This window comes from Melopsittacus undulatus, chromosome 4 (genome assembly GCF_012275295.1).
Source record: "Melopsittacus undulatus isolate bMelUnd1 chromosome 4, bMelUnd1.mat.Z, whole genome shotgun sequence".
Taxonomy (NCBI): Eukaryota; Metazoa; Chordata; class Aves; order Psittaciformes; family Psittaculidae; genus Melopsittacus; species Melopsittacus undulatus.
This window is the reverse complement of record NC_047530.1, coordinates 83,557,035-83,572,740: the sequence shown is the minus strand read 5'-3', so window position 1 is coordinate 83,572,740 and position 15,706 is coordinate 83,557,035. Positions and strand designations below refer to the sequence as shown.

At 37.8% G+C, this 15,706-nt stretch overlaps 1 protein-coding gene across 1 annotated transcript in view; it reads right to left on the bottom strand.

Moving 5' to 3' along the window:
• The window catches only part of MYLK (myosin light chain kinase), a 159,932-nt gene that overhangs the window by 98,212 nt on the left and 46,014 nt on the right, over positions 1-15,706 (bottom strand). The window contains exons 8-10 of the mRNA XM_031053069.2: positions 14,855-15,058; positions 13,589-13,723; positions 7,526-7,678 (exon numbers count right to left, since the gene is read on the bottom strand). Of these exons, the coding sequence (XP_030908929.1) occupies positions 7,526-7,678; positions 13,589-13,723; positions 14,855-15,058 (492 nt within the window). The remainder of the gene's footprint in view (positions 1-7,525; positions 7,679-13,588; positions 13,724-14,854; positions 15,059-15,706) is intronic.

Here is a 15,706-nt window from a genome sequence, read left to right as displayed (position 1 = left end):
GTTCCACTTTACCCAGTCTGGCATTCTATTTATTTTACTGCAGGGTAGCCTTCCAGCCCTATCCTGCAGCTCCATGTAGGGTCTTTCTTTCCCAAGCCTTTCCCTCTGTATGGGATATCACCAGGTTATCTGCATTTGAACCTCTCTTTTGTCTGCTCTAGCTTGTTCTTTAATCCACAGCATTTGAAAGAGATGCCACCCCAGAAATCCCACTATCAGAAGGCTGGCTACACCAGTTAGAATCATGATTTGGGAGAAACAGAATAGAATAGGCTGTTTCACCTGGCAGGGACTTACAGTGATCATCTAATCCAGCTGCCTGACCAATTCAGGACTGACCAGAAGTTAAAGCATGTTCTTAAGAGCATTTTCCAAATGTCTTAAACACTGACAGGCTTGGGGCATCAACTCCCTCTAGGAAACTTGCTCCAGTGTTTAACCACCCTCTTGATAAAGAAATTCTTCCTAATGTCCAGTTTAAACCTCCAGTGGGCACACCTCTGAACCATTCACAAAGATCCTATTAGTGGATACCAGGGAGAAGGAGTCAGCACCTTCCTCTGCGCTTAGTTGTAAAAAATCTCCATGTAGAGAGCAGGAGACACAAAGTAGCCAGCGGAGTTCATAGCAGATCATTTTGCAGTCAGCTCGCCAAACAGTGACAGCCTTACTGGAATTTTTTGCAGCAGAAGTGGTGCTTGCATTTGCCTTCAGAACTGTCTGACTTATTAATGACTACCTCTGTTATGTGCATCAAGTAATTGCTCTTTTATCACTACCACTGACAGCAACTACATGGAAGGTCTGAGCACATACACCTGCTAAATGCATTTTTTCTGGCCCACAGTTAACACGTTCACCAGCATTAGATACTAGTCTGACATGGAGAACTGCAAAAAAGGTGCTTTATTTTATGATAGATCAAGCCAGGTTAACTCTGCAGTGAAAATGTGCATAGTGCTGAGGCAGAATTTCACCTTCACGTGTACATTCTCAATGTTTTGTGTGGCTGCCCAGGTATAATTTGACTTCACTGCAGTGTACCATGATGTATAGAGATATCACTTCCATTAGGAAAAAAATTGGGCTGTACATGAGCTGAAATGCAATGGAAGCACAATAGGAATGGGCAATCACATAAAGTGCAAGTGTTTGCTGAGGATGTCACTGATATAAAGTTACAGCTCCTACAGTCCTTCCTTCCTCTGGCAAATCCACATTAGCAACAGAATAGTTACCTGTGGTAATATTAAAATAGTTCTGCTCACTCTGTTGAGTGAGTAATCAAAACGATGCTGTACTAAGAATGCTGTTAATGAACCCCTCCAAGATAAACAACGCTATGTTTGAGAGCAAGGATACATTTGAAGTTAGACTAGTATAAAAAAAAGAAGAAAAAATAAAAAAAAAATACAGCAATATTGTATTTCTGGGTAAAGTTCGTGTCAAAATGGAATTGTAAAGCAAGACATGTTTGGCACTGATGTCTAGAAAAGATATGGTACTTCTAGTATACCACTGTTTGTGGTCAATTGTCTCTTCTTGATGAATTTATGTTAAAAATATCTCAAAATAAGATTACTCTGAGCCCACCCCTCCCCCCCCCCCAAAAAAAAAACACCCCAAAAGACCTTCCCAAACCTCCCCCCAGACTGGTAAGTTTCAGCATGGGGACCCTAGACTTTTCTTATCAGCTTTGTTTTCAGTTTGGTTGGCCATACTAACCTAAGTACTCTACGCTGCAACCCAGTTAGATGCTTGATCAACACTGAAGTTTTTAAGATTAATCTGAAGAAACAAAAACCACTGTCAACATGTCTGCTCCTAAATCCAAGAGAAATTAATAGAAAGAAACAAAACTCACACTAAGAGAAGTGTTAATTACCTTTTAAAAAAAGTAGACACAGCTATATCCTTAGAGTCTGTCTTATGGGCTCTATAATTTTAATTCTAACATTGGGAAACAACTTGCTTAAAAATGTATGTCACCCTTTGATTCGTAGTTTGAAGTTAAACGTCAATCCTACAGGTACTTTACCATTTGTGACTCTTGCTCTGCCTAAGTATGAGGCACTAGAGATGAAAAGTTTAGATGTTAAAACAGGACACTTCTAGTACTTAGCCAGTTTACCTGTGATGTGGGTTTTTAACTGTTGCATAATCATTCTACTGACTAAATTTTTCTTTTCTGGTAAATCCATCTGATGTATGATTAGATGGATGTATCATCATAACTGATGGTACACAAATGACTAAAATGTGCATTTGCACTTTATCATTTGTTTCACAATATTTGCACACCAGGGCTGGGCTTTGATAAATTCAAGTTAACCTAGTAGTCATGAGAAAGAATATCAGTGAAGCTAGCTTGAAAGTTAGTTCACAGAAGTCATATAAACTGGAAGAATTCATAACTACATGAGAAAATGAATGCAGACAGAAATGATATTTAGTGTCAGAAACCAAGTCAATTTTCCTCCAGGAAAACAAATGCTACATCTGACTCTCAGATGCTTTGGGACCAATTTTAAGTGATTAATTCTAATTAGGGCTTCCTCCATCCTCCAGCTTGCCTACCTCAAACCCACCTGCACAATAGTAATTTCTGGAGAGTTTTATAAATTTAGCTAATCCTATGAGATAGCTTGATGGCTGACTGTTTGAGTTCCTGTTAGCTAATCCACATGAGCTGCTCTTGGAAACATTCTTTGGGGTAACATCATGCCCATGCTTTCAAAATTACTCAGGCATATATTAAGTTAACAGTTTTTATATGTATTTTGATGAATTCCACTTTTCGGCTGAAACTTAGAGCATTATAGAATCTGGAAATCCAAACTCAGTTTGCCCCTTGGCCAATGCAGGGCCATTCCGAAGGCTATTACAATAACCATCTGGTTTCTGTCATTCTGGTACATCTGTTCATGACATTTGATTGCTCCACAGCTGAGAAGACCGTAAGATGTAAGGTGGAGTTTTTTTTTCCTTTCTTTCCTTTTAAATTAAACATGTTTTTTTTTTTTCTGTCAGCATCTCATTCAACTTCTCTGTCATTCTACAAGCACTCATCTTTCATTTGCACCCAAAATTGGTTCCTCTTTTACTGGAAATGATTTATATCAAGAAGCTGTCTTTAAAGAACATAATTTATATTGATGGCACAAATCCGATATGATTAAAAGCTCCCACGCATGTTTTGCTTTTGCCCTTCATTTCGGGTCTCTAGTGGCATCATGGTTCATGTTTGGTGCTGAGGTGTTGAAAGAAGACAATCTGTTTTTTTTAAAAAAGAACCTTAATCTTACAAGCTGTTAGCGACCCATGGGGAGTGCTCTGAACTAAGAACTTTGGGACATTATGGAAAGCACTGGAACAGAGTTTCTTTGATGCTCATAACAGCTTACCTCTGACCTTTCAATACCATAATAAAAAAAACCTCCCTTTCACTTAATGCTTTGAAGCCAATTCTTACAAAGCCAAGAGGTTCCACCAGGTTACTGGTTCGAAATGCCATTTGGACATTTGAAAAGGATAGACTTGTATATTTTGGAAAGTCTTCTGTAGTCCTTTCTATTTATGTAATGCTTGAAATACAGCAAAATGCTTTCAAATAAATAGCGACTTTGAAAAGCTGTTGCAAATATTTAATCACTGTAGGCAAGTAAGGCGTCATACTTCATTTACCTTAGGCAGAAATATATATATATGAAAAACAAAGCTGTAGCCTCTCAATTAAGTCTTGAAAGAGGTTGCTTATTGCAGAGTTAACCTTCTTTGAAAGATTAATGTCTAAGGGAGGTCATTCTGACAGAAAAACAACACACAACCTAAAGACAGCATCTCTCATGACTGGAGGAAAAGACTCCTACCTGAAAGCCTTTCTTCCACCTGGTTATATTTTATGGTCCCACACACACCAGAAGGAAGAGTGATAGGAGCAAAACGAACTGGTTTTCCAGAAAGCATCTTCCTTCACTGCTCTGATAAACTGGTTATAGCAGGGACTCTGACAGGCTTTCAGGTGACTCTAATCTGCTCATCAAATGATCAATGAGTGCCTACAGTAATCGGATTGTAAGGAATACAGGCTTCCCAACATAAACACTTATGCTGGGGAGGCTGCACTAAAATGAAAAAAAAAAAGTGTAAACAGAAAGTAGGGGTGGAAGAAAGGGGAACAGATGTGAAGTCAGGAAAGCGCACTGCTGGCAGGGAGGGAGAAATGAGGTCAAAAGACAATGAACTGGAGTAGCAGTATTTATTGAATAGTATTTGCTCACCAAGGGAGGCAATATTAGGCCTCTGCTCAAGAAAGCAGTGAAGACATTTGTTAAACTGGATTTTCAAAGAAGTACTGTTCATTCTCTGTAGTTCATTTGTGTATATCATCTGTAAGAAACTGCTGTCACAGGAAGGTAGCTGTGAGGATTGAACTTAGTCTACTTAGTCTTTTACAAGCCAAATTTAGCTTCACCTTGATTAACTTAAGATTCTCCATGGACTACCTAATGGATCCATCCCAATTTATGCAGTTATCAGATCATCTAAGTGATTCAAACATACTATTTTCTTGTCTCAAAAAAACAGAAGACTGTTTATTTTGATTTTTTTTATACCATTGTATTTCTTATGCCTCATCCCATATGAAGTGTAGGGCTTCTTCTGACACAGTGCCAAAAACTTCCTACAAACAGGTATGTACCTTCAGTGTTTTGCATGCAAACTGAAGGAAGGACTAAGGTTTCTCAGTGCTAGGCAGAATTAATAACAAGGAAGCAAGAGACAGCCATAAATTAATCGGAGACTGATGGGTTAGAAGGAATGCTATGCCACAGTAAGCCTAGCTAGCATACAGAGCCCAATGCAAAGAGTACTGAAAGTACTGGAAAAAATTCCACTCCTTGTGTTTAGCAGGACTTGGAACAGTAGTCCTTTATGGGGCAAAGAGCCTTTAAAGTGTTGTTTCCTACAATAATCCCACAAAAGGAAATTTCCCTTGACAAAAACAAAGCAATAAATCTTCTAAAGGGCAAAGAATGCACAAAAGATGATCAGAAAATATAACGTGGGCAGATAGGACCTGTAATCTACTAGCAGGTTTAAGTATCATTTTGTATTATAATTCATAACATGCAGCTTATGTTATGATCTTGTTTTTTTTTTTCTTTGAACAATTTCTCACTGTCTTGCTTCCAGGATGTATGGGACTTTTCTGAGTTATCTGTGAGCTTGATTTAATTCAGAAGGTGGAGCTTTTTGCCTTTAAAAATAAAACTGGGTTTTGCTGTTAAGACAGACAATTTACTTCATGTAAAGTTTCCCCAATGATCACAGCAGAGATGCCCCTCCATGAGACACTTTCTGTGTTAGCATAGCAAAGCCAAAAATGACAATATGAAGTCAAATGTTGACCCAGACAGACTTAGAGATGTGTCCATGGACCACAGTAACAAGTTAAGGAAAAGCTGGCACTAGTCTGATACTGATGATGTGCCAAGAACATCCATTCCTTCTTAAATACAAATCACTTTTCATATAAAAAAAAAGGAAAATATTTCTCTAGCAATGAATGAACAAACTGAGCACTGCATGAAACCTGAAAATCTTGAATAATCTTGGAGACAAAAAGGAACTGCAGAGAGATGGGCTACAATTCAGAATCAGATTTTACAAGCTTTATTCCAAATATCAATGTCTGGTCAAGAGAGGATTTTTGAAGCTTTCTTTTTTTTCTGCACATATATTGATTTCCTGCTGTAATCTGTGTTCAGAAGCTGAGCATTTAGAGAAACCTTAGCAGCATCATTCAGAGACTCAGAAAACTTCAGTGCAATAAGCGTTTGCATTATTTGTCTGATGGAAAAGATGTATGAATAGAGAAGAAACTTGGAAATCATGAAGGGAAGTCCATATTGATCTGAGTCTTGGCGAAAGTTACTGCAATCCTCATGGCAACAGGGATATAATGAGTTTCAGGGAGGAAGTGGAGGGGACAGCTAAAGCTGTAAAACTGAACACATGATTTTACAGCTGGTCATGCATGCTCTTAATTCTGTTTTTGTTCTTCCCTGCACACTCCGTAACTCCCAGAAAATAGAATAGGATGCAAAAGAAAGGAACTAACTCTGCATAATAATGGCAATGCAGTTTCTTAGCCCCAGACTAGCTAAAGTACAGGAGGAATCCAACTCACAACAGCCACTACATAGCCTTAAATAGCTCAGCAGAGTACACAAGCCCCAGGAAAGACTAGGTCACCATTGCTCCCATGTTAACATTGTGTGCCAACCCTAAAATAACTCAGAAATTGTTAGTAAGAGAGGGGCAGTCTTTTTGGTTTCTGTGTCCCAGTGAAGAATCAGCAGGTCCCAAGTCAAAGACAGCTCCCTTGAGGTGGAGTGCTCTCAATTGGCCTTTAGCTAATTCAGATGAAATGCTTCAGCAAAATTATAAATGACAGCTTTGAGGAACAGATTAGTTTCAGGCTTATTTAAAATCAATGTTTTCCTACTTTATGCCTTTTTTCAGAGGGGGAAGAGAAGCGCAATGAAGGTATGACTTCATTTCCAATTTGGTAATTAAGAAATTAACTCATAGGTTTACTAGAACTGCTTTGTTTTCACTTTAAGCTTGTCTAGGGTTTTAAGTGGATTCATACAGACAGAATAAGGGCAGGCATATCACTCAAGTGCTGTAGACAAACAGCACAGAACATTGGCAAATGAAGACAATCTTGGGATCCCAGGCATCAGGATGTGTTTCTCATGAAGCCGCATGTGTAAATTTAGGCAGATATTATTTGGTCATAGACAAATGGAATAGTTCCCTTGGCAGCTGTCACTCAGCAGTCTTTTGGACAGGCAGTGCAAAACTATTATAACTCCAGGGAAAAAAAATCATTTGCAGATGTCAAATACCAAATACAGGCTGCATTGCAGAGAGAGGGGGAGTCTGAGGGAGGGGGACTGTAGGAGGGAACCGATCATCTCCAGGCTATAACAAAATGCCTGTATAAGCTGATGCCAGGTGAGATTTTTAAGAATGAAGATCATAATACTGATTGATACCACCTCACTCTTCAATTTATCCATGGGATTCTGCCATCTCTTGTCTTCACTGCAATCTCTGGTCTTCTAGACTGTGTTTGTTCAGATCCTAGTGCAGAATTACGGCTTTCATGGACTTACTTTTCTTTGAGTAGCAACATCCTTTCCTATAATGGAACACCTCTTCCAAAACTTAACCTTATTGCGTTGTACCACACTAAGCCCTTCTTGGTAAGGTCCAAGCATTAATACCGTTTTCTGAAAGATGCATACTACTTCTCAGTTCACAGTACTAAAACATTTAAGTTGCAGACACCTCCAAGGGAAGAAAAGGTACCCAGCTGACAACAGAAAAAACTTAGAATACTCTTATAATCACCTTTGTTAAGGATCCAAGACTAAACAAAAAAAAAAAAAAAACAAAAAGAAATATTGTGGCTGATATCTTTGCAGTAATAACAACAGGCTGAGATATTCACCTTTGACCGTGACCTGAGCGCTGCAAGATGCCTGTCCTGTGTTGTTTTCAGCCAGGCAGGTATAAATGCCATCATCTTCTGGTAGGGCATCTTGGACAGTCAATTTTGCAACTCCATCTTCAAAAGTGGAATGGGCATACTGAATTGGCTGGTCTGAAGACAGAAAGGAAGAGAATTGTCTTAATATATTAGACTTAAATTTCAAAAGCACTTCAGTGAAATCTGCATGTCTAACCCCAGCTAGTATATCAAAGTGCAGAGCCAAATCCCACTCTCTGGTGCACAGCCACTGCTCTCTAGTGACTACAAACAGCAGCATTCCAAACACAAAGCAGAATATGAAAGTCAGAAAAATTTTGCCATTAAGTTCACTGGGTTCTAGCTTGAGTAGCAGCAAGAGGAGAAAGTTTTATCTTTGTATTTTGAATAGATTCTCTTTCAGGTGGATAAGAAATGTCTAGTGTGTTTATTTCAGAAATTGTATCCATCTTGTACTTGGCCTGGAACTAGATGTTAGCATTATTGTCTAGATGTGCAAAACGTGTTGGGCATGGAGAAGCACTTGAATTTGTCCATTAAATACTTCTTTGTGGCATAAATTCCACAAGAGACAGCAAAATCCACAATGCAGTCACAAGGCTGATAGGCTGATTTACACAAGTAGTCAATCTACACTACAGTACTCATAGTCTCATAGCAGACAGATACACTCTGATCGATGGTGACATGACTATTAAAGAAGTTCATTTTAAGAAACTGGTTCCTTGAACTGCTTTAGAACAGGCTTAAAGGCTAGTGTAGGTGATTAAAGTTGCCTTGCTATTCTTTTAGGAACTGTCTTCAATCTCAACCTTACTTTCTGAAATGCTTCTTCAATCTGTTTTCCCAATATTAAACAGTTTCCACTACTGACTCATCATTGGTTGCTCTCCCAGTGTATGCAATGCTTAAGAAGGCCTGCTATCTGTGTATAAACACCATGCTGGAAAAAAGAAATTAAGGTCATCTAAAAGAAGGTGAAACTGCAGAGAAATTGTGTAGGACTGAATCAAAGACATCTGTCACTTGGGAAATCTTGGTCAAAAGAAAGGATCAACATTTTGTTTCATTTACAAAATCATTTTAAAGGATTAGGACAAAAGCTCTACCATTTCTAAGAACCAGCTTTGCACTATGACTAGGATAAATTAAATGATGGGACTGATTTTTCTCATATTCTAGATTTTTAATACTGGGAAACTCAGAAGGCAGTCACTATCTATGCACTATCTATCCACATACAAAGTTTCATTCTGAAATACAAATGTGACAAAATCAGCATTATCCAATACATTTAAAAATACAATAGATGCTATTTTTCCTTTATCTAAAATTCATCTGTTTGTTAAAATAGCCATTTTTCTACCACATGAAAAACTGGACTGAGTGTCCAGAAGACTCCAATTTCATGATAAACTCTCTCCACCTTCTTCACAGGTCACATAATTGTATTACTGGTTCCTTTGAGCTCCCTTTCACTGAGTTACACACAGACGGTTGTAACTATTAGGTCTAATTACGTATTTTTTAGTTGTGGGAATTACCTTACATTCATATATACATGTAGAGATAAAGCAGACAAAGCTTTCTGTAAGAGGACATGGGGCAATGGACTGTTTTCCTGGTCTGACTGTAGCGTATAGAACCTGAGAGGGATCCTGTCTGGGATTCTGACATTGAAATTACTGATGGTGCCTAATGATGCTGTGATGATAACCATATCAGAAATATACTCAGAATAAAAGCCATATCATCAAAACCAGAATGATGCCTTTTTGTTTCTGTTTTAAATAAGAAAATTAATAGGCTAAGTGTTTTGTGTGGAAAAAGAAAATGCGATCTCCTTCACTGTGTCTGCAATTTTTGTCAGGGCATCCTATTTTTCCCTCCAGCTCCCAATAAAACTGTGACTACTTTTTTACTAACAGAATAGTGAATTCACAGAATAGCCTTTTCATGAGACCTCAGAAAACAAATATAAATATATTAGCCCTGAGGAATAACCTGCAGCAAGATTCTAAGTTATGCCCATTATACTTTTATTTTGATCTAATAAAAACAACTCTCACGGTAGTGAAATGTTCCCTTCTCCAGATGTAGAACAGTCAAATGCCCATGACAGCTTGGCAGCAGGAACAATAACAAAAAATACCTTTCTGCTGCTATGCTATTCCAGAAGAAAGGAAACTTTCCCCTGGCCCATTTATTAAAAGCTCTCTGGGCAGATCAGAAAGCTATCCTAAAACCAAACACAATTCTGAGAATTGTTATGTTAAAGTCATGGTCATACTCTTTTTAAACTCAGCAGAAAGAGGTTCAGTTCAACTCAGGAAAAAAAAAAAACCAAACAAAACCACACAAATAAAGCAATATGAAAAGAAAGATATTTAAAATACAGTCATATAGGTCTTATTCCTGCAATTTAAAAAGAAGTTACCAAAAAAGCAGTTAAAGAGGCTAAAGTAAGTTGGAGTTAAATGTTGAAATATTGCCACGGAGAGCATGTATAACTTGTTGATAAGGCTTTAGTGAGGCCACAACTAAAACACAAGAAGTTTATTTTCAAGGAATTTGCTGGTAAATCAGTGAAAATTCATAAAGAAAGTTAAAATAAAGGGCTAATTGAGAGCAACAGGACAAACAAACCATCTTGGAAAAGTTGGAAAAAAGCTTTAAATCATTAAAATAGACCAAAAGTATAAGAAATAAACTGAAGATGGTAGAGCAAAGAGGAAGAGTTAAAATAAAATTTCAAATAAAAAATTCAAATAAAATAGCTCAATTAGGTAGCTCTTATTTGTGCAGTGTCTTTGAATATGAATAAAACTAATCCTCATGGATGCTATTTTCTGTCTTGATTGACCTGAAAGAGAGGTCAATCTATATAATGGCTTGGAAGATGTTTTAAATTTACATGCAGTCACAGCTGGTAAAAATGCTCGGCATTTAAAGCAGTACTTGTTTGTAACATTGTACAAGAAGGCACTGCAAGTCTTTTAGTTTTCAGACAGTGTGGATCCTTAGAGATTGTGGGAAAGCAGACTGGACAACACAGTGTTCGGTAGGAAGCGCTGGCTAGCCAAGGAGTGAGACTGATCTGCTTGATCTGCTTTTTTTTCTGGGGTTTTTTTGTTTGTTTGTTTCTCAAAACAGCCCTCTGTTCATGTTTCGTATGATTTGATAACTTGGTCTTTACATTTGTTATTTCACTGGGAAATAGATACTTTTCTCACTATTCCTAAAAAATTAATTCTAATTTGTTATCATTGTCATGCTTGGAAGACAATTTGCATTTAACATTCTCTTTTGAACTTTATATATCCAATCCAATATGATTTTTATTTCTGTGGAGTTTTGCAAAACTGCTGTATTTTGAACAGCAGTGTGATTGCTCTCAGCAAATTGTTTTTTTCTATGCCATAGCTTATCAGTTGTGAACGTAAAAAGCTTTGTGTTCCAAACATGGACTGCAGATTGTGACACACCTTTTTAAAACAAAATTTCTCTGCCTGCCACAAATTATATACTCTGAATATACTGCTTTTTTCATATGGCCAGTTGATGAAGGACTCACTCCATCATGTAATTTTGCCAAAAACATTGTTATGTCTAGTTGGAGTAATATTTCACGACCAGAAACACAACTTTCTCTTTTATTTGGCAATGGATATAAATATGAGAAGTTTGTAATATCTAGCTAGCTGGTACATGGGAAGAAAATGTTTGCATTCAAAAGAATATTACAATAGCCCGTTTGATCCTTATGTAAAATAATAACACTAGGAGTGTACTTGGAATTATCAGCATTAAATAACTGTTTATAATCCATTCAAGTTTGCATCAAAATGGTGTATAAACAGTTATGTATCACAATCAGATGCAAGACAGAAAAGCATTAAATTAAAGTGGTATGCTTTAGGAGTTTGAAATAAAAGCAGTGTATTTATTTCTTTAGAGTTGTATATGATGTCCCTAATCTTTATTACAGTTTCTTATGCTTCTGTTAAACTCATCACTGCCTTTTGATTTAAGAGCGGAGTTAATGCATTGCCTTTCACATACAGAACCCTAATGGTTGGAAACCCAGCTTATCTGAAAAAAAAACCCAAACCAAAAAAAACCCAACCAAAACCAACCCAACAAACAAACCACTCGCTTTTACCTCCTTGTGATATTGATCCAACTACAATTAGAAGCTTAGATACAGTATAAACATGGCTATACCTGAATAGGGGCAGAGTTATTTGAGACTAATGAAAAGAAAGGTCAATGTGGAACAAACATGCTGGAAAAAGGTAGGGGGCACAGTGCTTACTCGAGGCCTACATGCTGCTTATTGATCTGTAAGGTGACACTGTATCTATGCGTGATGAACTGTAATACAATCATTTGAGACAGACAACTGAGTATAACTACATCATTCAACAACTAAGGGAACCCTCTTCCAGGGTATCCTCTGTGAGAAGGGGATACCCTTGGAACATGCAGATAAAATGCCTGACCCTATGGATCGGACTTGCTCCTTCTGGGTGGCAAGACACAATTCTTGCATAAAAAAACAGTGATTCTACTCATGTCTGCAAAGGAAAAACTGCATAGTAGCCCTCAGAGAGAAAAACAAATTACTTCCAATGGGAGAGTGTCAGAGCCTTTACTCACATATTTCATGTTGTAAATAAATCAGTGGCCTTTCTATTCTAGACATGGGATTACTGGGAAGGGGAACAGACCAGGCTGTGGGAACATACCAATCTCAAGGTTACAGTTCATTTACCCTGGCACCTTTTTCAATTATTCCATTTACTTTGAATAGCTAAAGAAAATCAGAGATCATGTACAAATAATTAATTTCAAAGCAATCCTGAAAGAAACATCTTTACGGCAAAGCATGCTATTCTTTGTCTTCAAATCATACAGACACACAAAGACAGATAGCCTGGGACAGTCCATGAAAAAATCAATTGCACTTCAGGAGTAACAGAGGTGATCACAGGTTAAGCTGAATAAATCTGTCTGGCATTGAAGATATATGGCTTTAAATAGAAAAAGTCCTCAGTCAAAGCGTGTAGTCCATGGGTCTCTGAAATAATTTGGAATCTAAGCAGAATGCTGATAATTGGCCCAGCTCTGAGGAGGAAACCTGCGTGTTCAGTTGTGTAAAACAGGACGGGGTAGGTCATTACGCAGCTTGATAAAAGTGAAACATATTTTACTTATCTTTCCTCTTTTCTTTTCTTTTCTTTTCTTTTCTTTTCTTTTCTTTTCTTTTCTTTTCTTTTCTTTTCTTTTCTTTTCTTTTCTTTTCTTTCTTTTCTTTTCTTTTCTTTTCTTTTTTCTCTTTTCTCTTCTTTCTCTTTTCTCTTTTCTCTTTCCTTTCCTTTCCTTTCCTTTCCTTTCCTTTTTTGTAAGCTCTGAGCAAGTTTTAGAATCTTAAGAAACATATTTCTAGCAGATAAGCAACCAGAAAAGCTATGACTTTAAGATCTTGGGGACATAGCTACTAATACCAATGACCTGCCCAGCTAATGGAAGGATAGAATAGGGTATGAATTTCTTTCCTGCCATCAAGAGTGATACACTGCACTCATTTTGCTTAGAACTTTTTATCCCTACAGGATCATGATGCCAACCGGTTACTCTTAAAGCCGAAGCTAGTGCCAAAGGGGGATAGCACAGGATCCAGCATACAGTAGCAGCATAGGCTTTGCTGCAGCGGGGTGGAGAGCTGCGTTTAAAAAAACCCAGGAGGCCCAGCCTCGTACAATCTCGTCACCAGAGCCCCCTGCTGGACCTCCTGGAAAGCTGCAGCAAGACAGGAAACTGCTCAAGAACCCTAACTTTCGTTCATATTATTTGCATATAAACAGAGTTTCTTCCAATATTCTCGTGCATTATACTACGGCGATTTAGAGTCCTTTTTGCAGTATCCACAGCCTTGCTCTGTGCCTATGAGAGTTACATTTCAGACTCTGGGTGTAAGTTAAGAGCGTTCATGCAAGTATTGCAGACCAGCTGATTCCTTACCATTGAGAAGCCATGTGATCTGAGGCACAGGTACACCTCCTACACAGCACTGCAGCACAAAATCTTGCCCTTCACTCACCGTGCATCCTTTCAAGACACTGGAAAAGCATGGAGCAAACTCTTGAACTTTAGGACCTTTAAAACCAAAATGAAAACAGTTCCTTTAACCCAAATTGACAAAATTATCTTTACCACTTAGTGTCTATTTCTAGGTATGCTTAGGTGACTTGACTGGGCTAACCATGGTAGACTGCTTTGTTGGGGAATAGAAAACATTCTAAGCAATAGACTGGGTTAGCAAATTAGAAATCTAAGTAATGGAAAGGGTTCTTCTATAATCTACAAGGAAGGCATTGCCAGCCATCAGCAAATATCTTGAGTATTCATTTTCTACGCCAGAATCCATCATTCCCAGCCAATCACTAGAAGTGCATGCAACATATTACCAGAGAGCTCAGCACAAAGGACAGGATAATTCCTTTCTCCTCTTGTCTGTCTTCTCACAGTCCCTCTCCCAGAATTCCCTTAGCCAGCAGTGAAATAGGGTGGCTTAAGGATGCAGTGTACAGGTCTCTCATGAGACAGAGAGAAAATATCTTGGGTATTGTGTTTTAACCTTAGGCACAGCAAATAGAAAAACACTGCAAAAACATGATCATAGCTCCAGGACAAAACCTAAAGCCAGGTGTAAAGATTAGAATTGAAGATTAGATTTTCTAAGAGGCAAACAAATCCTTCAACCAGACCAAAAAGACAGTGACTTCAAGCTCAAAATTATTTATCTCTGGGAGGCGTGTTAAATTTAACAGAATGCAATTCTCATTCCTTCACTTTTCTTCTTTCCCCCTTTACTTCAAGGATTGGTTTGTGCTTGCAAAATACTTCAGGTACACAGTGTCCTATTGAAATGCTAAGCAACTCCAAAAGAACTCAATGCAGAAAACTAACAATCAAAATTTTGGCAACCTGTATTAAATACAAGCATTAATAGAAAACCTAAGTGGAGAACAGGCCTCCCTGTGTACAAAGTATTCCATGTGATGGATTTATCCATAAAACCTACAAAACCAAAAGGCCAGAAGGGAAACTGATGCAGAAAATGGCTTGCCAGCTATTACACACCACATTATTCACAGAGCTAAGAATCAGAATTAACCTGCATTGAGAAGTTGTAATAGAAATTATGTAGTCAACACCGCCTGACAGCTTAGAAAAGTCCAGCCACAGTTTTCAAAGTGCTGATGAGCTTACAGATTGTTTACTTACTTCTGACAGTTAACAACCAGCTGGTGGAAGTCTGGCCTTTAGGGCTGAAAGCTGTACAACTGTATGATCCACTGTCCCCCAAACAGGCTTTCTTTAGCCATAGGCAATGAATTCCATCTTCTTCATATATTTGGACATTTTGTCCAGCTTTAATAGTTTCACCCTCTTTGAACCACTCCACAACTGGTTTTGGTTTCCCTGAAACTAGACAATCAGGTATTTGAATTTTTAGGAACGAGGTATTCCCCTCTGTTTAATTCCATTATTTGCTTTAGTATAAATTAGATATGATTTACACATACATAATTATATAACCTTAATAAGCAAATGATACACAGAACTTTCTTAAAAAAATGGTTTGATATTTCCAATTTCCCAAAACCTCTAGGCCAGTCCATCTTTTAAAATAACAATTTATAATAATAACTTGAAAAATAATGATAACTTGAAATAATAATTGATAGTAATAATTGATAATAATAACTTGAAAAATAATAATAACTTGAAAAAACCCAAGCACTTCTATCTGAAACTAGTTCCTCTGAAAGTCACAGACAAATAGATGTGATGAAATATAAGAGCAGAAAGAAATTTCTCCCCATCCCTTCCTACCCTCCTAAACCAGTTTCTCTGACCACTTAGCAGAATTTTACAATGCATTGTACCTGACACTGAGGCTGTTTATTCTGTGACTATTCAGCCTGGAGAAGAGAAAGCTGAAGGGGGATCTCATCAGTGTATGTAACTATCTGAAGGTAGGGCATAAAGAAGATGGAGCCAGGCTCTTTTCAGTGGCAACTAATAGGACTATAGGCACTGAATGCAAACTGAAGGCAGGAGATTCTGTCTAAA